The sequence below is a fragment of the Rhipicephalus microplus genome, chromosome 7, assembly GCF_043290135.1.
Source record: "Rhipicephalus microplus isolate Deutch F79 chromosome 7, USDA_Rmic, whole genome shotgun sequence".
NCBI lineage: Eukaryota > Metazoa > Arthropoda > Arachnida > Ixodida > Ixodidae > Rhipicephalus > Rhipicephalus microplus.
Window position 1 is genome coordinate 119,579,074 of NC_134706.1, and position 24,305 is coordinate 119,603,378.

Sequence of the window (24,305 nt, forward strand, 5' to 3'; positions counted from 1 at the left end):
TTTTATCGCTGGAATGAATGGCAGTGTTAAGACGCACTGCCTGATCTTCCCAGGGGTATTTGTCTTCAAATCCCTGTTCATCGACGAGTGAAATCAACTGAGTTTGCATTGTCATTGCTATTCAGTTCCATTTTGTCAATGCCTGAAAGAGACACGAAAGGCAACTACTAAGTCGACGTTGATTGTTGAAGTAGTTTCAGAAACCTCGTAGTGTTACTTTTGAGCGAAGAAAGTGCTTACATTAAAATAAAATTGCGTTTTAGTGGTCCGCATCACGTTAGCACACTTCACAATACCCGCCTGAATAGAACGTCTGATGCCACTGTTGTCGTGCACAACGTCGCCCGGTTTTAGAGCGCGGGTGCCGACACAATAATAGCAGCAGAGGAAAAGTAGCAGGAGCCACAGCTGCAACAATGGCCAAAGAAACAATTTTAGCCATGGCCTCCAGAACCGAAGCTCAAGGGATCCGAGATGGCGGCCACGCAGCGTGTTTACCTCAGGCCGTTCCCATCGCCACGATTTCCGGCAAGGTTACCCATTATCGCCTCACCCACCCGGCTAGCGCGGGAGGGCGTGGATTCCGGCGGAGGTGCAGATCGCGGCACACAGTAGAGCGCACTAGATTCCAGAGTCTATATAGTTTTTCCCACGTCCAAGCAAGAATCACCACCAGAATCTTGATGCTGAACTGAAGGAGTATATTTTTATGTTACTGCATTGTTTTGGTCAAATTTACGAAGTTAAGCATGCCCATTGCTGCATTTGCATTTTAGGCAATTTCGAGGAGGTATCAATTTGTCTGGGGCAGTATTAGTTATTGTTCCTTCACGGTACATCTTGTCTCGGTGGTACATACCTCGATTTGTGAATTTTAGGGGCATATTGGCATTCCTACTTTTTGGAGATTTGTAAGAAGGCTGGGCTAATTATTACCTTGAATTATAGTTCTTTCCTAAGATGACTCATAATTTTACTGGTGTGTGGTGTACGCATATTTGCCCCACCGCAGTGGTCTAGCGGCTAAGGTACTCGGCTGCTGACCCGCAGGTCGCGGGTTCAAATCCCGGCTGTGGCGGCTGCATTTCCGATAGAGGCGGAAATGTTGTAGGCCCGTGTGCTCAGATTTGGGTGCACGTTAAAGAACCCCAGGTGGTCGAAATTTCCCGAGCCCTCCCCTACGGCGTCTGTCATAATCGTATAGTGGTTTCGGGACGTTAAACCCCACATATCAATCAATCAATGGTGTACGCATATTTAGAAGGTGGTCAACTGAACTGCACTTACGCACTAGATAACTGAGAAACCTTTTCATATCTTTGAAATAAGGTATGTGTCACGTAATGTTGCCGGATTATTTTAGAACCCTTTAATTAGCCGATCTACATTCACTCCCCACGTCTGTCACAGTGAAGGTGCCCCACTTGTCATCGCCTCTTTTTTCGTTGCCTGAATCTGAATTTTGATTGCTTTGGTAGCAAACCGACAATAGCAGTGTCCTGTTCAATTGCTGTGCTCTTCACAGCATCCTAATCAAAAGGTTCTCACCACGGTGGTCTAGCGGCTAAGGCACTCAGTTGCTGACCCGCAGGTCGCAGGATTGAATGCTGGCTGCGGCGGCTGCGTTTTTGATGGCGGCAAAAATGGCGTAGACTTCTGTGCTCAGATTTGGGTGCACGCTAAAAAACCCCAGGTGGTCGAAATTCCCGGGGCCCTGCACTTTGATGTCTCTAAAATCATTTGGTGGTTTTGGGATAGTAAACTCCACATATTGCCGCATTCAACCTGCAGAGAAGAGCTCGCGCAGCGAGAAAGACAGCCTGCAGTCTTAGAAGAGCTCTCGCAGCAAGAAAGACACATTTCTTTCTCGGTCCTCTTTACGAGCGCCTTTCATTTTTAATTAAAGTTAGCTCTTCTATATCAGACTTCTGCTGTGTCTGCGTCGTGACACTGGTGGAGGAGCTGGGTACATTTCCAGGACACCTTCCAACAGCCCGAGATCTAGTCCAGAAAGACTTCCGCTCGTCGAAATACCTATTCACCGCGCCAGCCACCACCTGTTAGGCCTGAGCACAGAGTTCGGTCCTCTGACGAAAAGCTAGACCGCGCCCGGAAGCAGTTGCCCCGCTATGACCAGCCCAAGCATGACACAAGTGACTGTTTTCACCCCTAAAATCATTCCTGTGGACTTTCACGGCAACACACATGGGGACGCAGATGACTGGCTTGGAGTTGGAGCGCACAGCCAACGAAAATGGGTGGAACGCCGCACAGAAGTTGGGGTACGTGTGTTTCCCTTTTCAGGACAGAGCTCTCCAAACAGTTCATGATTAACGTGTGGCCAACGTGGGACGAGTTCCGGCAGAAATACCTGGACACCTTCGCAAACACCGAAAGGCGGGAGCATGCACAACGACTTCTCGAATCACGGATTCAAAAGCCAAACGAATCTCTTGCTATGTTTGTTGAGAACCTGACTCATCTCTTCCATGGAGCCGATTCCGATATGTCCGAGAGCAAAAAGATCTGCCACCTCATGCGAGGTGTTAAAGAGCAGCTCTTTGCTGGTCTCGTGCGGAACCCACCTTCAAGCGTCGACGAATTTTCGAAAGAGGCGACCACCACAGAACACGCACTGCAGCTACGCTACCACCAGTACGACCAACCAAACAGCGGACAAATCAGCGCAACCACCGTGACAGCCGTGACACCTGACGAGCGTTCTTTGCGTGACCTCATACGAGAAATTGTGCAAGAAGAGGTGAAGAAGCTCGCCGCCACACCGAATGACTGCGCGATTGCGTCGGTCACAGAAATTGTTCGCCAAGAGATAAGGCAAGCGCTTTCACTTCCCGAGCCGAACACTGACATAGTTAGGCCAACATTTGCAGATATTCTTCGTCGACAGCCATCTAACGTGCCGCCACCTCAAAAGTACCACCCGCAACAGCCGCCGACAGTATGGTACTACAGGGAAACGTCGACGCCGATGCGACCTCTACTCCACAAAAACCGACATCTGGTGTACCCCTGAATAGAAGCCTTTGTGCTTCCATTGTGAAGAAGCAGGCCACATCAATCAATCAAATCTTTATTTGTGGAAAAAATATACATGTATTGGGATTAGTACATACCGAAAGAGGTCCCATAGCACAAGGCTGAAAGGGGACCTGCTGTTAGAAAATGACATGTTGGTAAGTACAACAAAATGGCAACAATAAGTGAATAAGTAATTATTGATAGTAATAAAAACAACGCAAACGTGCAATAAAAATGCCAGTAAAAATGGTGACAAAACAATGTTCTGTAATTGTGCATAATTATGAAAACAAAACGTACAATAAAAATGGCAGTAGAATCGTGAACAAAATTACGTAAACAATCATATGCAGCTATTAAAAAACTGTTAAGTACCCAGTAATAACTGTAAATATATGCGCACACCGACATATAAATGAAGATGAGTTATGATAGTGACATGAGATGTTTAAGTTATTTTTAAATGCAGCTAATGACAATTGTTTATTCCTTAGCAGTACTGAATTCCACAATTGTATAGCTGCAAATATGGTGGTATGTTTGCCGTAGTTAGTGTGTGCATGTGGTTGTAAAAAGTTGTCGTTTGAGGCAAACCTGGTAGGATTAGAGCTCAATATTTGAAATTTCTCTAAAACGTTGACTGTTATAGTGCCCTTAAGACACCTAAATACAAGAATTCCCAATTTATTTTTGAATAAATTACACACTGTTAGTACATTATGTTGCTGAAAAAATGGGGATGCGCAGGTGATCGGTGAAGTGAATGTTGGGATGCGGATGGCTTGGTTTTGGAGACGTTGTAGTGGAAGGATATGAAATGGATAGGTATTCGCCCATGACGTGATAAAGTACGTGATATGACTGTGGATCAAGGCGTAGTACAGTTTAAGCAAAGTCTGCAAATTGAAGAATTGTCGTGCTTTAAATAATGTTGTGATACCATGAGTAATCCTCTGTCTTATAAGTGAAATGTCATGTTGGTACTCGAGATGAGCTTCCAGAACTACTCTAAAAAATGTGCACTTAGAATTAATAAGATGGCTGTGGCCGTTGATAGTATCAGGGCTCCTCCATGTTCACTTCAGGTTTTCTCGTTTTCGGTAGAAAGTATTCAAAATCCGCAAATTATTGCGTTCTGCGAATTCTACTTGTAGCTCTCCTCTGGCGTTTCTAGTGCCGATGCCATAATCTCCTACTGCCTGGTCTCCAGCCTGCTTCTTCCCTACCTTCGCATTAACGTCGCCCATCACTATAGTATACCGTGTTTTTACCTTAGTCATTGCCGATTCCACGTCTTCATAGAAGTTTTCAACTGAAGCGTCATCATGGCTGGATGTAGGCGCGTAAGCCTGTACTACCTTCATCTTGTATCTTTTATTCAGTTTAATTACAATACCGACCACTCTTTCATTAATGCTATAGTATTCCTCTATGTTGCCAGCTATGTTTCTGTGAATTAGGTACCCCACTCCCAGTTCTCATCTGTCTGCCAAGCCCCGATAGCAAAGGACGTTTACCTGATAGCAAAGGACGTTTACCTGATAATATATTATTAACTATGAAGTCAAATGCCTTAGAGAGGTCAATCAACGGAGCTCCTGCTAAACATCCAGCGTCAAGCGCGTGTTCAATGTAATCGGTAAAGAAGAGTAGTCGGAGATCTGTTGAATAGCCTGCACGAAAACCAAATTGTTGGGAGGATAATATACGAAACCTATTCAGATCTTTAGATAACCATTTTTCAATACACTTCTCTATGATTTTATTGTATGATGAAAAAATGGCAATAGGTCGGTAGTTACTAATGGAAGTTCTATCACCTTTTTAAAGACTGGAATTATCTTGGCCTTTTTAGGCTGCGATGGGAAGATGTGAGTTTTAAACGTAAGGTTAATAATATAGGCTAAAGGGGTCGAGATCACGTGAGAGATGCTTTTCAGGCGAATAGGCTGAATGTAATCTAGACCAGCCCTTGTTACTTTCATGTGATTATTTATTTCTACCAACTCATCTGGGCCTGTTGGAAAAAGGTAAAAAGACTGAAGACATTTCCTAGTTGTTTGCTGGTAATCATGAGGCATGAGGGAAGTGTTAGCACAAAAGTACTTGTTGAAGGCGTTCGCAATGTCATTTGCATTTCTAAGAACACCCTCTGATGACTGTAATTCAGTTATAGCTGGTTCTTATAGATCTATTTAGACATGATTTGGCCCCACCGCTGTGGTCTAGTGGCTAAGGTACTCGGCTGCTGACCCGCAGGCCGCGGGATCGAATACCGGCTGCGGCGGCTGCATTTCCGATGGAGGCGGAATTGTTGTAGGCCTCTGTGCTCAGATTTGGGTGCACGTTAAAGAACCCCAGGTGGTCGAAATTCCTGGAGCCCTCATCTACGGCGTCTCTCATAATCATAGCGTGGTTTTGGGACGTTAAACCCCACAAATCAATCAATGTTTAGAAATCAATTCATTGTTTTCCATTGATCTTTGCTGTTATTTCCAGTGTTACGTATCCTGTTCGTATAATAATTTCCTTTAGCTTCTTAAAGGGCTTTGTAAAGTAGGTTGCAGTATGGTCGTGCGGTATTGTCTTCATCGCATCGCCGGGTATCAAGGATTTCCATCCATTACTCCTCGGCGCTATTTCGACGGAAGACGCAACGTTGATACGAGCACGACGATCCCGCGGGACGTTTCTTCCTGGCTTTTGGTCACGCTTGACCTCTCCTGGTCATTTTCTTTAATCTAATAGAGGTAGCACGACCTACATGGCGAGAGGAAGATCTCCCAGTCCACATCAGGGAAGCTAAAAACAGCGACCCTAGGGGGAAGGTTGCGAATTGCCGAATAGTTGAGAATCCCCCACACCACCGCACGAAGCACCGCACATTTAGAATGAATCGATGAAAGAAGAGATTGTCACCGCCCACATCACTTTTAATTGACGGTCACGACGTGACGGCACTGGTTGACACTGGAGTTGACATTTCAATAATGAGTGCAAATCTGACCGACAAACTTAAGAAGGTGAAAATAGGATGAATGGGGCCGCAAATTAGAGGAGCCGAAGGCCAGCTGCTGACGCCTAGCGGGAAGTGCACCACACAAATCAAGGTAGGGGATTCATCTTTCGCCGCAACCTTCGTTATTCTTTCTGAGTGTTGCAAAACACACCTTCTTGAGTATGGATTTCTTGCGGAAGTACGTTGCCATCACAAATATACCGTACGGTGTACTGACCTTCTCAGCAGACCATAGTGCAGCGCTGCAGCGCAAGCCCATGCGCATCATTAACGACGTGGCCATGCCACCATTGTCATGCCGCCTAGTCTCTGTCACGTGTAACGCGCAGCATACTGGAGAAGGTATCGCGGAATAAGTATCGACGCTTTTACTATCTCGAGGAATTCCTATTGCCAGAAGTCTCGTCAGTGTAGTGTCTGGGCAAGCAGAGGTCCTGCTGACGAACTTCAGCAACGAGTGTCGACACATTACAGAGGGTACCACAGTTGCAAACTTCAAAGAAGTTGTAGAATTCCGTGAGTGCTTCGCAGTGCAACAGGCAGGGATGCCGGCTGCTTCAACACCACTTACCTGTCGACGTAAGCACAGATTTATCGCCAGCGCAGAGACAGTCTTCTAAGTGTTCTCGGCCAGTTCGAAGATTGTTTTTTTATCGACCTCAAGGGTAAATCTAAAGCCACAGACAAAGCACCGAATTATAACGGAAGCGATGGCAAGACCTATTCGACAAAACTCATATCACGTGGCACCAAAAGAACGCAAAGCAATCCAAGAACAAGTCCAGAAAATGCTCGATAATGACATCAATCAGCTGTCAAAAAGCTCTTGGGCTTTACCGCTAGTGCTAGTTAAGAAGGATGGCAGCTTACGCTTCTGTGTGGACTACCGCAAGCTGAGCCGCGTGGCAAAGAAAGACGTATACCCATTACCGCGTAATGATGATTCGCTTGACAGGCTGTGGCACGCACGCTTCTCGTCAATGGAGCTGAAAAGCGGATATTGGCAAATTGATGTCGATGACCGGGACAGAGAAAAGACTGCTTTTGTTACGCCTGACGGACTTTACGAGTTTAAAGTCTTGCCCTTTGGATTGTGCTCAGCCCCAGCAACATTTCAGAGACTGATGAATACCGTCCTATCAGGCCTTAAGTGACAGACGTGTCTGGTATACCTTGACGACGTCAATGTTTTGTCAGCAGCACTCGAAGAACATCTAAAACGGCTGCTATTAGTATTTCGAGCAACACGGGCCGCTGGCTTAACGTCTAAACCTTAGAAATGTCATTTGGGTTTCAAGTAACTCCGATTCTTAGGACATGCGGTGAGCCATGAAGGTGTTCGTCCAGATCCCGACAAGATCAATGCCGTCCGAAAATTTCTAGTGCCAACGGATAAGAAGCCCGTGAGACATTTTCTTGGCCTTTGCGCCTACTATAACAGGTTTATCGCCAATTTCTCGCGCATTGCGTCGCCCTTAACACGCATAACAAGACGATGTTCCGTTTTTATGGGGCGAAGAGGAGCAAGAAGCATTCGACGATCTACGAGAGCGCCTGCAGACACCACCTATGCTTGCTTACTTTCACGAGGACGCTCCTAGCATGATACACACCGATGCCAACAGCGTAGGTTTAGGCGCTGTACTCGTCCAGTGGCAAGACTCAGCCGAGCGAGTGATTGCCTAACAAGTAGGGCGCTTTCCCGTGCCGAGTCCCATTATTCCACAACGGAAAAGGAACACCTTGCTGTAGTATATGCTGTTGTGAAGTTTCGCTCATACCTCTATTGCCATTTCTTCCACGTAGTTGGCGACCACCACTCCCTTTGTTTGCTGACCAATTTTAAGAACCCATCTCGTCGGCTAGCCCGCTGGAGCTTACGCCTACAAGAATTCGATATGACGGTCGTCTATAAGTAGGGAGGGCAGCACTCTGATGCTCATTGCTTATCCAGGTCAGTCACCTATAATGCAAGACGATGTCTCAAAAGAGGATGACATGGCGTTTTTAGGAGCGGTCGACACGGCCACCATTTCGTCTAAGCAAAATAAAAGACAGAGTTGCTTCCTCTTATTAATTTTCTTAACGGCTAGTCTACAAACATTCCTAAGATATTTGCAGGAAGACTGCCATCATTCTGCTTGCACACTGATTACCTATATAGGAACTTTTCCTCCAGCGGAAGTGCCCACTTACTTGTCGTCTTGACATCCATTTGCGATGATATCCTGAGCGCTTGCCACGATGAGCCAACCTCCAGCCACCTCGGTTACACACGCACATTGGCCAGAGTCTAACAGAAGTTAAACCGGTTGGATTGTTGCAACCAGTTCAAGTGCTCACCATACCTTTTGCACAAATCGGAAAGGACCTCTTGGACCATTTCCGACTTCGCACACTGGAAACAAGTGGGTAATTGTCGCTAACGACTATCTTACTCGCTACGCAGAAACAAAGGCTTTATCAAGAGTAACCGCACTAGAAGCGGCACGATTTTTCATTGAAAATATTATTCTGATGCATGGTGCTCCTATAATTATAATAACGGACAGAGGTACTGCTTTCACGGTCATGCTCCTTAGGTCAGTGCTTGAGCTGAGTGGAACAGCGCATTGACAAACTATGCTCTACCACCCACAAACCAACGGCTTAAAAGAACGCCTCAACAAGACAATTGCCGGTATGCTTAGTATGTGCATCGACGTTGATCGCAAAAATTTGGACGAAGTTCTACCATACGTGACGTTTGCCTATAATACGGCGCAGAAGGAAACAACCCGAAGCACGCCATTTAGTCTTTTTATGGCCGTGAAGTGACGACAATGCTTGATGCCATATTGGTGCACGTCTTCGACGTACAGACGCGGATGTTAAAGCCTTTACCCTACGAGCTGAAGAGGCGCGGCAGCTAGCACGCGTCCAAATCGCCCGGCTGCACAGTTACGAGGCACAACGTTATAACCTGCGACAGCGATACGTCACTTATCAACCAGGCGAGAAAGTGTGGGTGTGGAGCCATATTCGCCGACGCGGCCTTCCTGAAAAGTTACTGAAGAAGTACTTTGGTCCCTACAATGTTGTACGGTGCCTAAGTGACGTGAATTATGAGGTCATCCCTGTCAGTTCTTCGCGAACTCGCCAGCAAAAATCTGAAATCGTACACGTTGTGCGGATGAAGCCAAATTGCAGTGAGCCAGTTGCATAATACGTCAACTACATACACCGCGTATTTTGTAGCAGAGCATCGGGATCATGCTCTTTCTGCAGGGAGGCAAATGCCGCATTCAACCTGCAGAGAAGAGCTCGCGCAGACAGAAAGACAAATTTCTTGCCTGGTCATCTTTACGAGCGCATTTCATTGTTAAATAAAGTGAGCGCTTCTACATCGGACATCTGCTGTGTCTGCGTCGTGACAATATCTATCCATCTATTCAAAAGATTGCACATGTATCATAACGGTGTCTCTTTAATGGAAACTAATTATTTTCCGAGGTAGACTACTGAAGAAGCATAAAGTTGAAATTGTTACTGCTGTAAAACACCGCAGTGTTTCATGGAAGATACATCAAGCTCTGAACGCATGTTGCGTAATTCTTGAGCAAGTAACACTCATCAATGTTTATACTTATATTTCCCAACCTATCCACTGAACACCAAAAAAATTCAGAGGGCAAATAGGCTACAACAAAATTGTTTTAACAGAAATAGGCTACAACAAAAATTGTTTCAAAGTTTATTTAAAAAACTAGGAATATAACTTATTACTCCTAATATTTTGTCCTTTGGGGCTGCTTCAGCGGGGCTCTCTACAAATTCCTATGTAACACAAGATTACCTTGCTGAGCCATTGATCAGCTCTCAATTTTTATTAGCCAATCTAACATTTACTAGTTAACATTTACACTGTAAAGACATAACCTTCAGAAGAGTTTCATAAAACGATTTCTTCTCAGCCATTCGAAAAATTATATTTTTTCTTTGTTTTACTTTTTTCACATTGTACCAAGATACTCCCGCCAAATCAAAGCGATGTATTCCTATTTCCCTAGCCTGAATAATTTTAAGGTATTGACTTAAATTAACCGCTGGGTTCTTGGCCGATCTCCGTCAATTTGTGAGAGCCACGAAAAAGGATCAAGCAAGCAAGCAAGCAAGATGTAAATAAAAGAGCCACGAAAAAAAGGATCTAGCAAGCAAGCAAGATGGAAAGATTCATTACGAGGTTACGAGGCGCTTTGTCTCACCGAACGAATGATGCCGAACTAGAGGCCATCAGAATAAGCGACACTTTAGGAGTCGTTGAATAATTCAAAATTCACCATTGAAAGCACTAAACCTTCTACCAACCCTTGGTGGAATGCAGACTGCTCGCGGGCTTATAGACTAAGAAAAGCTGCATGGAAAAAATAATTTTCAGCCAGTGTTCCAGAAACTGGAGTTATTATAAGTATGCGGCCTCTATTTATAAGAGAACCATTGCTAATGCGAAGGACAAATTTAACAACGAACGATGCGAGTTCTTTTCAAAGCCGGTCAATAGAAAACTTTTTTCCCCTATCTGAGAAATAAGAAAGTTCTTCCGGTACTAACAACTATAAAATCTAGTATCGTCGCCAGTTGAACTGAAGGCCTTCTTAGAAGATATACCTCAGGGCATAAAAAGTCGCTTTACGACAATTTTCTAATACCAAGCCCAGTCCCCCATAGGGCTGAGGATTTTGAAGTGGTCACACCTGCAGAACAAGCAAACGTAGACGGAACAATACCCCATTCTGCTCTTGGTTCTGATGGCATGACGACGGCGGTGATAAAACTAGTACATGAATTATACCAACTTGAAATTATTAATCACTCACTTAGAAGCTCTTGGATTCCACCCGATTAGAGAATGCCAAAAGTGATTTCATTATTAAAAAAACAAGGCGCTGGGTTTACCTTAGATAATATCAGGCCCATTGCACTTACATAGAATCTAGTAAAACTCGCTGAAAGAAATTTATATAGACGTATAGATCGATTGATGTCAGAAAAAATGGCACCGAGCCCATGTCGAGTTGAATTCAGACGTAGTTGCTTCATTTGGTGTGCGCACGTGGATCTTGAAAGCAGAATTCAACTTGCTCGATATCAGAGACAATATTCCGCTTTGGTAACTTTAGATATCTCAAAAGCTTATGATAGCGTGGAGCATGTTAAACTGCTAAATACGCTTCAGAACGTAGGACTGCCTCAATACTTTGTGGCCTGGATCCATGCTTTCTTAGGTGATAAGTTTACTGCTCGCAATCTGGTGTCAACTCTTGAATATATAGGCAAACGAGAGTTCTACCGCAAGAGTCAGTAATACCCTTATTATTTAATGCACTATAATGTACCATTCCCATACAGCAAGATGTACAGGTCTGTATGTATCCCGTTGATATTGCATTTTTTTTGCTGCGTCGGCGGACATTCACACACTTTTATCTGATTCTGCAGACGTACATAAATAGCCTGGAAACGTGGCTGAAGGATATCAACCTCTACCTATATATTAACAAAAGCACAATCATAGTTTTCGCACAAAATGCCCCTGTGCAAATTTCACTAATGTACCGACAAGACGTCATACCACAGGTTGAGCCAGTTAGGTAGCTGGGGGTAATTTATACTCCGAAACACTTAACTGGAGTCCCCACATAGAAAACATGGCTACTAAAAGAACACGTGCCATGTGGGTGCAGCACAGGCTCAGTAATTATCGTGCCGGTTCGGCGTAGAGACATGCTCGTCATGATGTATTGCATGTACAATCGACGACCGATATTAGAATTCCACTGTTTTGTTTTCTGCCGCTCGGAATACAATGTCCGACCACTGATTCTGTTAGAACGTGAATCACTACGCTTATGCCTAGGGCTACCTAAATAAGTTGAGAACAATATCTTATACGAATAATCACTCCTGTCTTCCCTTATCAAAAGATTTGATATTCCAACAGTACGAACATTCTTTAAAATTAATGGATCACCTCAGAGGAGGTCACAGTATGTGTTCATTAACCAGCAGACTTCATTTTTTAACCACCGTTGGTGTAAATAACGGTTCCCTCAAGTAATATTTACACAGGAACTTTCGGACCCTTGGGAGTTAACTTTTGGTAAATACTTGTACTCAACACTGTATATGCAATTAAGATTGAATTTGATTATATATAACCCAATAGTGCAAAAAATTATCATATCAGTATATAGATGACATTTTAGAAGATCGTTTGGCCAATCTAGACAAATTCATTGTGACAGTCACTGACGCTTCTAATTATGAAGAGAAGGCCGGCGTAGGAATTGTATCATCCTCTCTAGGTTGGGCTTTCTCTATTCGATTACCCGACTTTACCCCTATTTACCAAGCTGACCTACAGGCAATAGTCCTACCATTGCGTAATGTGCCACAAGATCTATCAGCGGTGATTGTTCTAATAGACTGTCTCTCGGTCTGTACTGCCTTAAGCTCACCAAATTTTTCGCGTAACTTAGAAACTTTATATTCGCTCATTCCTAGACATGTGCGACTCGTTCCACTAGTTTGGGTACCAAGCCTTAGTGATTTAGCTCTCAATGAGCATGCAGATGCACTAGCTGTACCTTCCCGTGATTGTCCTGTTTTACCTATTTTGCCTACTTTGAATATATCACAGCACCATGCTTTGAAAAAATGCACAACGGCCAATAACTTAACATCTCTTTCATTTCTATCAGACTATCTGCAGCTAAAGTTTTCTTGGAAGAACAAGTGGTGTTCATCAAGAAAGGAAGAATTAGTAATTGCAAGGCTGCGTCATCGAGTCCTTTTATTGAACCTTTGCATTCACAGGTCAGGTCTGGCACAGTCGCCTTTGTGCCTTCATTGTAATGAGCGACTCTTTGGAGCACTTCTTTTTGTCATGCCGAAAATTCAAGTCAAATGAAAAAAAAAAAGCTACTAGAAGTACCCCGATGAAAGTTGGACTTAAACTTGATACTTCCGGTGATTCTTTCGTTTGGCGCAGTCGCATTTGGTTTCAGCCACAGGGACGTTTTTATCGCTGTTACAAATTTCTTACCAGAATCTAAAAGAATGGAGTGCTAAACATAGATAGATTTAGTTGTTTTATGTATAGAAATATTTTGCCTTTTTGCGTGTATTTAAGTTATCCTTTTCAATGTTTTTTGTTAAGAAATCTTACACGTTAAAATTATTATCTATATTATCCAGTTATTTCAACCCTTCCTTTCAAGAAGTGAATTATTTAAAAAGCAAGGCACCGTCTTATTCATGGCCAGTCCCCCCAGTGGGTTGCGCCAAGTTGTTGAGAAACCAACCAACCTACAAGAGCAACGCTTTTAATGAGCCGGTATAGATACCTTTGATGTAGAGATCTCGGCATCAATAGGAGCTCCTGTCTGGCGTAACAAGTCGAAAAGGAGAAGAGAAGAGTTTTTACTGCGTGACAGGTTTTAATTGAAAAACACCTATTTCAAAAATGATTTTCGTTCTTTAAACTAAGGCGTTGACACTTGCCCTCAGTGACATCAGTCCGGAAGATCACAAGCGTTACCGTGGGGAGGATAAACGAGCTTTGCTTCAGTGAAATAACTTTATTCTATCCAGCAGTAATGAATACGGCTACAATGTTAACAATAACTTTTTATCCTGACGTCTGGTATCGCGTTGCCGAAATACCGGACTAACGTGTTCTTTAATACTCTGATATAAAGGATTGGTTGCATAGTGTCAGCAGTTCTTCAAGCACAATTTTTCCATTGTGCATGAGAAATGTTATATATTTCTTCGCGAAAAGTAAATCTTTAGTGAATGCACACCGATCAGAATGCGTGCGAGAGACTGTCATAATTCATCTCTGGAGCTTGTTGCGAAAGCACTTTGATCCCGCCACTAGGGTCTAGTGGCTAAAGTACTCGGATGCTGTCCCGCAGGATGCGGGATTAAATCTTGGCTGCGGCGACAGCATTTTGAATAAGGGCGAAAATGCTCTAGGCTCGTGTGCTCAAATTGGGATGCACGTAATGAACTCCATGTGCTAGAAATTTTCCGAGCTCTCCACTACGGCGTCTCTCAGAAACATATTGAGGTTTTGGTACGTTAAACGCCGCATATAGAATGGCGAAAGCGATTTGGCTAAACGCTGATAAGGTCATCTTTTAAGTTGTGATAATAAACTAAGGTGCTGATAGTATCTAAGTTTATGCGATGACTATGGTGCTACAAAGACTAATCCCGCAGGATGCTCCAAGGTGCAAACCAATACGTACAACGGGGAACGTCAAAGTGCTGCCAAGGTTTTCATCGATCCAGTCCTACACCGGGAAAATCTCCACGTGGCGCTGAAAAGCCACGTCACGAAGGTGAGAAAATCATCATCCTGAAACATCTGCTTTACCGCCCCGCTTCAGTGGTCAAGTGGGTAAGGTACTTGGATGCTGACCCGCAGGTAGCGGAATTGAGTCCCGGCTTTGGCGGCTGCATTTTTGATGGAGGCGAAGCTGCTGTAGGCCCGTGTGCTCATATTTCGGTGCACGTTAATGAACCCCAGGTGGTCGAAATTTCCGGAGCCCCATACTGCGGTGTCTCTCATAGCCATATGGTCAAGTGTTGAAACGTTAAACCCCACGCTTATATTCATCCTTTGTCTCACCCGAAATTATAAAAAATACTTAGATCCAATAACCAGCTATCTTAGCAAGTTTGTACTTAAAAGGAGGCTAGGCTACCGCTGTTACGAGTGCACACCTCTTGAGTATCTCGCAGACGCAATGCACTATGAAGGCTTTCATTACAGTTCTGCTGGGATGTCGGTTCATATGCAACGATCGCTCCACAGTAACTTCTAGCAGTTATGAAGTGTACATACAATTTTGTATTTGGACTCGCTTGCTTCTTCTCGGCATAGTGCTGGATCTCCTGTGCTGGTGCTGTGTAGAATGAGTGATATCAAGTGTGTGCTTCAATACCTCTCGCTTCACTTGCCGGTTTAAAAACACCCTTTGTGGAGCTTAGCAAGTAAATAGCTGTGCTACTTAGCTGTGCGAGCCCCGCCGCGGTGGTCTAGTGGCTAACGTACTCGGCTGCTGACCCGCAGGTCGCGGGTTGGAATCCCGGCTGCGGCGGCTGCATTTCCGATGGAGGAGGAAATGTTGTAGGCCCATGTGCTCAGATTTGGGTGCACGTTAAAGAACCTCAGGTGGTCCGAATTTCCGGAGCCCTCCACTACGGCGTCTCCCATAATCATATGGTGGTTTTGGGATGTTAAATTCCACATGTCGTTACTTAGCTGGGCGAGATGCAATCGATTATCGTTCAGTGTAGCCGCATTTGGATGGGGGCAAGACGCTAAGGTGCCCGCTAGGGTGCGTAAATATTTCGAAGTGGTTAAAGTTTATCAGGAGTGGCTTCCGAAAACGTACTTTGTAGTCATATCAGAGTCAAATAGTAGGCTAACACCACAAGAGTGAAGGAAAGAGACGCCTAAACGACAATCCATGCCAGCAGAGAACTCGTGCCTTCGCTTCGCGTGCCACCGCCAAAGCGCCGTCTTTATTTTCTTCCTTTTGCGGTTGCGTGTTCTTCGTTTAGCGCATGGTCTAAACGAGCACACTACAGAGCCCCCCGTGTAGACTGGAAGTGAAAATCTGACGTGTTTTGGGAAGTCCAACGGAAGGTCAGACGTAGGTGAGAGGCTTTCTGTTGCGGTCTCCAGGTACACCGGCTTAAAGCGGTTCGGGCCGTCACACGCGCTACTCTTAGGGCCATTCTACGCATTTTCCACACAGCCGCAACGCACTTGCCCGAACTCCTGCCGCACGCAAGCAGAGGGCAAATAAACCAATTGGTGATGCTCTTTCCCCCTCCGCTTGAGTGCGGCAGGTGTGCCGGCACGTGCGTTGCAGCTGTGTGGCTAGTGGATGGAATGGCCATTCAGGCTGTCTCTCTTTGCGCCCGCTTCGGAGAAGACTGACAGTTTTTGGGTGTGGTTAAGGACGCAAAAGGGTTCGTCGTATACTAGCGTTAAATGTGGTCTGCCCACCTCATGGCGCCCGAAAACGTGTGCTGAAAGGGCCAAATGAGGGTGGAAATTGCTGCCTTGTGATTGAAAGGTCAGGGTGGCTTGGGCCGGGAGTCTTGAACGCAGCCCAGCAGGTGTCGTATGAATGGTTGTGGCTGAGCTGGCAGCTACGTTCATGTAAAAGTCTCCAGGAAGCCCTGCAAAACTTCTCTACACTAGCTCTGCTGCTGAGCACTGCAGGGTCTGCTTGATAACAGCTCGCAAACCTAAGAGCATCAATGGAAAGGCATCAACTGTGGTCGCTTATCTTAGGTGGGTGATGAGGGTGGTTTTCAGTTGTCAGTAAAGGTGTTCAGTCATGCCGTTGGTGCAGGGATGATACGCAGTAGTACGGCTATAGTTTTAGTTTAGCGCGCGCACCGGCCTAGCGCACGCATCGCCCTTAATGGCGCACAGCTGCGCATGCGCCGTACGTAACAGAAATGACTTCGATTCCGCACACGTTGGATGCGTGCACTAGATATAGTCTCTTACGTCGCGCACGCTACAGCCGTTGGACACCTTAGCAGTGGCTCTCGTGAGATCTCGAGCAGCCAAGACCAAAACAGACAAGATGGATGCGACCGACAACACAATGGTGGTCGTGGCAGCGAACAAAGTCCGTGTGACCTTGGATGGATTTGGAACCTAAATAAGTAACCTGAAGCCAACAAGTGAACAGGTGCAGTAGAATGGGATCACTGCTAAGCTGGAGTATTTACGAAAAAGCAGCAACACGATGGGAACGGGGAGCACCACGATGAATTTTTGGATTGTGTACGGGGTGTCATGTTTGTGATCCCATAAACTGTGGTGGTTGCTGCGTGTTTTAACCAAAGTATGTGTGAATGATCGCCTGCGAAAGCATTCCAAGTGTTAGAAAGTAAATGTTATATCTGGCCACGCATATAGCGTGCATGCGGATGCAAGTGGGTGTTCTACGAAACTCAGGTGATGTTTCCCGCACACGGTGACCTCATCATTGTGAAATTAGCTATCAGGAAATGAAGAATGACACGCGAGAACGGCGTTGCCATATGGGGCATTTTGCACTCAGAATTTAGCAACTCCAGTTTCTTTTTTGTTTTGTGATCTTAGAAAACGTATGTAGCAAACAATAAATGTTAAGTTGGCAGTAGGTGATCATTGTCGCCGTCTGTGTCCCTCACGCTGCTAGTTCACCCCACCTCAATACCCCAAACCACTACTCGTCCTCGGGAAAAATCGCCTTGTCTCACGCCCTGATTTGTGTGTTGCGTTGACGAATATTGATTATTACAACTTCTAGCCTCTGCACGAGATGGTGTGAAGTAACACTCAAAGGCAAGCCTGTTGACGCTTAGGTGCAGTACACGTTTCAGATGTTGCGCATGGTAAGCTAATTTTTAACACGCAGCCCTAAACGTAGCGCTGGAAGCGCGCTGCACATTGCGCACGTACAGCCTTGCGTACACTAAACTAAAACTCTCTGTTGTGTGGTTTCGAGCATGTGATTGAGAGACGTAAACAGCCAGGATTCAACTTGACGTCCAAGGTGACTTGTCACAGTGCCATGGGAGCCAAATAAAATACCCATGTGAGAATGAAGTGTACTAAAGTGCTTATTTGGGCCGGTTGGTACATGGTCAACGAAGTGAAAAAACAGCGCGTAACACAGGACACAGGACAGAGAAGAGACGGACGAGGCGCTGGACGAGACAGCGCCTCGTCCGTCTCTTCTCTGTCCTGTGTCCTGTGTTACGCGCTGTTTTTTCACTTCGGTGAGAATGAAGGCGTGGGCAACTTTATAAGCTGTGATATCTTGGGTGCCAGCCTCCAGCTAGCGTGTCAAACTATCGACCATAGTAAATATATAACCGTCGTTCTGAGACACTGGTAGAGGTCCGACAATGTTCAGCTTCACGTGGTAGTAGCGGGTCCGTTTCAAGGCTATGCGGTACAGGGAGAATTACGACTCAACCTGGTGAAACCAAGGTTGCGGGTTCCTCAGGCGAGAAAGATAGGAGAAGCAGTTTCACCACCGAGACGTCCTGCAGACGTGAAGCTTCTTCAGTTGAGGGTGCGTTCGGATCAGTAATTTTCTGCGTCCTAGGTCACAACTTGTAGGCTAACGCCACAGAAGCGAAGAGACGGCTGACCAACAGTCAATGGCAGGAGTTCACATAAGTCTTGGCTTTGGGTGCCACCGCTAAAAGGCCATCTTTATTTTTTTTCTCCCACTCTCCGTTTTGTGCGCCATTAAAACGACAGTGCTACATCATCAAGCTCGTTAACCCGACTACGCCCGCTGCTAGGCAATCATCACTGTCATCGTCTGCCAGTCAACCTGGTCCGCACTTCGCATTTGCTTATTACACCCTCAAGCTTCCTAATCTCATTTGCCTACCTAACTTTGTCATCCATCACGCTTTCGCCTTCTCTTGGAATGCAGTCACTTTCTCTTAACCACTAGCAGTTATCTCGCAGACAAGCGAAATGCCTTGACTGTGTCCGTGCTTGCTTTCGACTTTAATATTTTTCATGCCATTTCCCGCACTGATCCATTCTCATGTATTCTTGTCCCTTAAAGGGCGGCTCACAACGCCCCATACCAAATTTTAGTTACACAGTGGACGTTTCGGGTGTCCGATTGTCACGTGTGAACATGTCATTTACCTATGTCGTCCGTTCGCGTCCCGCAATGTTGAATTTGGTACGTGTGAAGCTAGCGAGACAGCCGCGAGTGCTCCATGAACGTAGCATGTAGTCTTGTTACATGACACGCATCACATGATTATTATGCTTGCACGAGTCACATCCCTTTGCGTCCACTCACGTCCCTTAATACCAAATTTGGTGTTTGTGAAGCTAGCGAATTGGCTGCGAGGCCATCATGAGTGTGGCTTGCAGTCATGTCACATGACACGCATCTCATGATTATCTTGTTTGCACCAGTCACATACCTTCGTCATCCATTCGCATCACGTAACGCCGAATTTGGTATATGTGAAGCTAGCGAGACGGCTGCTTGCGCATCATGAGCGTGGCGTTTAGTCATGACTCATGACATACATGACATACATGTCATGATTACCACGTTAGGGTCTGTCGCTTGTGTTCGCCATGCAATCATGTCATGCCAAACCAGTCTTGCAACATGTCATGTGAACGAGACCAGCGCAAAAGCAGCAAGACCATGAGATGTAAACTTACTTTTATGACATACATGTCATGATTTTCATGTTACTCGTCAAATATGCTCGTCATACAGTCATGTTATGACATACGAAGTTTGGTATCGATACCAATATCCAAACGGCCAGGACAGCTAAAAGTCGTAAGCGGATGGATGGATGGATGGATGGGTAGATGGATGGATGGATGGATGGATACGCTCAGTCACCGAAGTTCGCTAAGAAATGCTTCGCATTTAAAATGGAAAAAAAAGCTCTATTATCTTCTTGCGTCTCATTATTTATCTAGAGCTCTATTAATCTTTTCAAGCCGGATATACAGAAACTATGCATGCCGTGTTAAATAATTTTCGCCATGTCACGTGCCACTGTTTACCCCGCCGCGGTGGTCAAGTGGCTAAGGTACTCGGCTGCTGACCCGCAAGTCGCGGGTTCGTATCCCGGCTGCGGCGGCTGCATTTCCAATTGAGGCGTAAATGTTGTAGGCCCGTGTGCCCAGATTTGGGTGCACGTTAAAGAACCCCAGGAGGTCGAAATTTCCGGAGCCCTCCACTACGGCGTCTCTCATAATCATATAGTGGTTTTGGGACGTTAAACCCAACATATCAACGTGCCACTGTTTAAAACGTTATAGCAGCGTCGTCTACATAGAGGACCAACGTCACTGCATTGTCGTGTGCGTAGGGCAATTCCAGCCTTCATTCTCTGGGCGTGCGCCGGCAGAAGGGAGGGGGAGCAGCGTTTATGTTGAAACTTGACCCATTTCCGCGGCGTGTAGCGTTGCAAATTTTCCCAGATGTGACCATGAACGCCTCGTCTACGCATTTCACTTGTCAGCTCTAGTGTCAATCTTGATAAGTGGCCCTCTATATGCACAACCACCATTTTTCTTTTCATCACTGATTTCGTTGAACTAAGTCGAGTCATCTCTATATCGCTCCAGGTTTCCGCTCCAGTGGTAACTACCGGTAAGATGCAACTGTTGTGTACTTTCATTTTCGGCCTTACTTTCAAACTGTCGTTCATCATTTGAGAATGCACCCGGAGTGTGCTTCAAGACATACGCATTCTAGTTAATTTTATATTCGTGGTTCGACTCCGCAGTTGCTACCTGTATTAAGTAGGCGTACTCGTTTACAACCATACGTGTATCGCCGACTATTGCAAATCATTGTTCTGTTCTCTTGACTATTCCATATTTCTTTTTTTGTGTATAATGTTCAGGCGTACAATTTTGCTTTGCTTGTCCTATTGAGTAATGATGAGTTGCAATTCATCCCCTTCGTTATTCATCGATGCAATTTCTTCAGTGATTCACAGGTTTCAGTGGTTCTGTTCATGTACACACGTCGCTAACTATTCCCAATTTAGGTTCTTGAAAACAATCTGGAAAACGATGTGAAAAGCACCGAAAATGTTTTTCTCACATCCTTACCACGGTCTTTATTGGGATTTCATCGCTTTCTTAATAGATGACTATAGTGGCTGTGAAGCTGCTCTAGATTTCTTGCGCTATCTTTGTATGAGGATCGTCGGCGCCTTGATTTCACAGTGCTTGCATGACTGCTGATGTATCAACCGAATCAAATCCTTCATCGTATTGATGGAAAGTTATATATAACAAGTGTATATATGCCACGCATTCCTCTGTCCCTTCATCATTAGTGTTAATCTGGTGTATAGTACTATAGCCCGTACAAAATCCTGCTTGTTTGATTGGTTGATTGATTGATCGATTTAGAGCATTGTTTAATTCAGTAAGCTATTGATTTTTAAATGGCTGCCGACAAAGTACAGTCAGCTTGTTGATGTGTACTTCTTCAGGTGATTGATATTCGCTTTTTAATATATTATTGTTATGGATGTCAAGGGTTTATTCACACTGAAATGCCAGCGCTCAACCGACACTGCTGAATAGCGATCGCTCGAAAGCGTCCTTCTTCCTCTTCTTTTGCGCTGTTTCAGTCCATGTTTTTCTCCGGACAAGACGAAGCTCACTGAGTGAGTGGAAGTGATCAGTTGTTGTAGGATTCAATCGGGCAATGTGCACAGTTTGCGTCTTACGCGAATGCTGGTTCTGAGCAGCCACTTCTTAACAACGTAAGTGACGTCACTCAAGCACTGATTAATGACAAATGGTCATGTGTACCTTGAAAGAAGCTTCTGGCTAAGTCACTTCTTTCGAACAGGCGCCTACACCCGTAGCGAAAGTCACAGGCGGGTGTTTTGCATCGTAATGGTCTTTCGCGTGAGTGTAGGCTGAAATAGCTCGGAGCCGAGCAAGTCGACGAGCTTCTTCGGCGCGACACAAAGTATGCGCGACACTGGCGTTTTTGTTCAGCGAAAAAGGAAGAATGGTGTAGAGGAAACTTTGGGGATGATGAGCATAGAGAAGAAAGGCGTACAAGCTGTGAACTCGTTTTTTGTGGTGCCCCGCCGAAGTGGTCTAGTGGCAAACGTACTCGGCTGCCGACCCGCAGGTCGCGGGTCCGATTCCCGGCTGTGACGGCTGCATTTCTTATGGAGGTGGAAATGTTGTAGGCCCGTGTGCTCAAATTTGAGTGCACGTTAAAGAACCCCAGGTGGTCGAAATTTCCGGAGCCCTCCACAACGGCGTCTCTCATATTGTTACGGGGAGAAGGCGTCTGAAAAATGCCTTTACTTTTGGTAAACAGGCAGACATACAATATGGAGCCCAGTCTGCACGAGCTCGCGCTAAACATCCTCTTTTCTAGAATGTTCATTTGTGGCGCCCCGTAGCATCACCCCCGGCGGCGAAGGCACCGTCTTGGTGCTTGGTTGGTATGAGTAAAATCGTTTCAGCCGAGTGACGTGAACAACGTCAGAACACGATCACGCGCTGGTGGCGTTTAGAGGTTCAATTTCATATGTCACGTCGGTGACTTGGCGCACCACACGGTACGGACCCGAGTACGGTGAAATCAGCTTTTCGCACAGGCCAACTCGCCGCGACGGCATCCAGAGAAGGACTGTGTCACCTTGACTGAAGTGGACATCACGATGGCACGCGTTGAAGACATGTCGTTGTCGTTCCTGCAAATCGCTCAGACGCCGGCGAGCAATCTCACATGCCTCTAGAGCTCTAAAAATCACATCGCGGGCATATTCTGACGTGTGGCCAACGGCAGGAAGGAGCGTGTCGAAAGGCAACGTAGGTTCTCGTCCGTACAAGAGGAAAAATGGCGAGAAACCTGCAGTGTCGTGCCGAGACGTATTATAGTCAAATACAAATGGAAGGGCGGAGACCGTGTCACGATGGTCGGAAGAAACGTACATGGCAAGCATGTCCATGATGGTTATATTTAGCCGCTCCGTGAGACCGTTGGTTTGAGGATGATACGCCGTTGTGAACTTGTGCTTTGTAGCGCAAGAGTTCAATATGTCTTGGATAACTTGTGATAAAAAGTAGCGACCCCGATCGGTAAGCAGTTGCCGAGGAGCGCCGTGGTGTAACATGTCTTCTAGAAGAAATTCAGCGACGTCGGTCGTACAACTGGTATGAACGGCCCGTGTGATGGCATACCGAGTGGTGTAGTCCGTGGCGACTGGTATCCACTTGTTTCCGCTGGCCGATAAAGGAAACGGTCCTAGTAAGTCAACACCTACCCTATAAAATGGTTCGGATGGGATCTGAATGGGTTGAAGGCATCCCACTTCAAGGGTTGCTTGTTTTTTTGCGGTGTTGACAAGATTTGCATGAGGCGACGTAACGGCAGACGGATCGGTAAATACCGGGCCAAAAGAAGCGACGTCCAACGCGGTCATAAGTTCTTGAAACTCCCAGGTGACCAGCTGTCGGAATATCATGCAACTGTGCAAGGACAGTCTGACGCATATGTTGTGGTTTGACCAACAGCAGCTCAGGTCCATCAGGATGCATGCTGTAGCGATATAAGACGCCATCTTGGAGCAGGAACATACGAAGAGACGGAGGAGATGTGGGACCACTAAGCCGAAGGATTATATCTCTGAGGTGAGGATCACGGCGTTGCTGATCTCTGATGTTGCTAAACGCGGAAAGTGCGAAAACGCAAGTAGACTCATCGCTCTCAGAAAGGTCTGCTGGGTCTACTGGATGACGCGACAAGCAATCAGCATCCTCATGGTGGCGGCCTGATTTGTAGACAACCGTGTAGGAATATTCCTGTAGTCGTAGAGCCCACCGGCCGAGACATCCACTAGGATCTTTTAAGGACGACAACCAGCATAAGGCGTGGTGATCAGTGTCAACCGTGAACGGGCGTCCATGCAAATACGGCCGAAATTTAGCCACTGCCCAGACGAGTGCGAGGCATTCGCGTTCTGTGATAAAGTAATTTCGCTCTGCTGGCGATAAAAGACGGCTAGCGTATGCAATAACGCGCTCGCAGCCATGCTGTCGTTGTGCCAAAACGGCTCCGATTCCGTGGTCGCTGGCGTCGGTACGCACTTCCGTTAGAGCGCATATATCAAAGTGGCCGAGAATCAGTGGCGTCGGAAGTCTACTCGTCAGTTCAACGAATTCTCTGGTTTGTTCAGGTCCCCACACAAAAGTCACATTTTTTTAGTAGTTCCGTGAGCGGTCGTGCGACATCAGCAAAATTCCGCTCAAATGTACGAAAGTAAGAACAAAGGCCCACAAAGCTTCGAACATCGTTCGCAAAGGTCGGCACAGGGAAATCTTTGACGGCACGGATTTTCTCAGGACCGGGACGAACACCAGAAGAATCGATAAGGTGTCCAAGGACAGTGAACTACCGGCGGCCGAAGTGTCATTTCGACGAGTTTAGTTGGAGCCCTGCTTCGCGGAAAACCGAAAGAATTGTAGAGAGACGCTCGAGGCGAGTTTCGAAAGTTGGCGAAAAAACAATGACGTCATCAAGGTAGCATAAGCAGATTGACGACTTGAAACCGTGAAGAAGCGCGTCCATCATTCGTTCGAATGAAGCCGGGGCATTGCATAAACCGAACGGCATTACTTTGAACTGAT

At 45.8% G+C, this 24,305-nt stretch overlaps 1 protein-coding gene across 1 annotated transcript in view; it reads left to right on the forward strand.

Annotated features, from left to right (window-relative positions):
- Positions 1 to 24,305, forward strand: part of LOC119179097 (4-pyridoxate dehydrogenase) — a 203,264-nt gene that overhangs the window by 58,022 nt on the left and 120,937 nt on the right. The window contains exon 5 of the mRNA XM_037430175.2: positions 14,324 to 14,445. Coding sequence (XP_037286072.2) covers positions 14,324 to 14,445 — 122 coding nt within the window. The remainder of the gene's footprint in view (positions 1 to 14,323; positions 14,446 to 24,305) is intronic.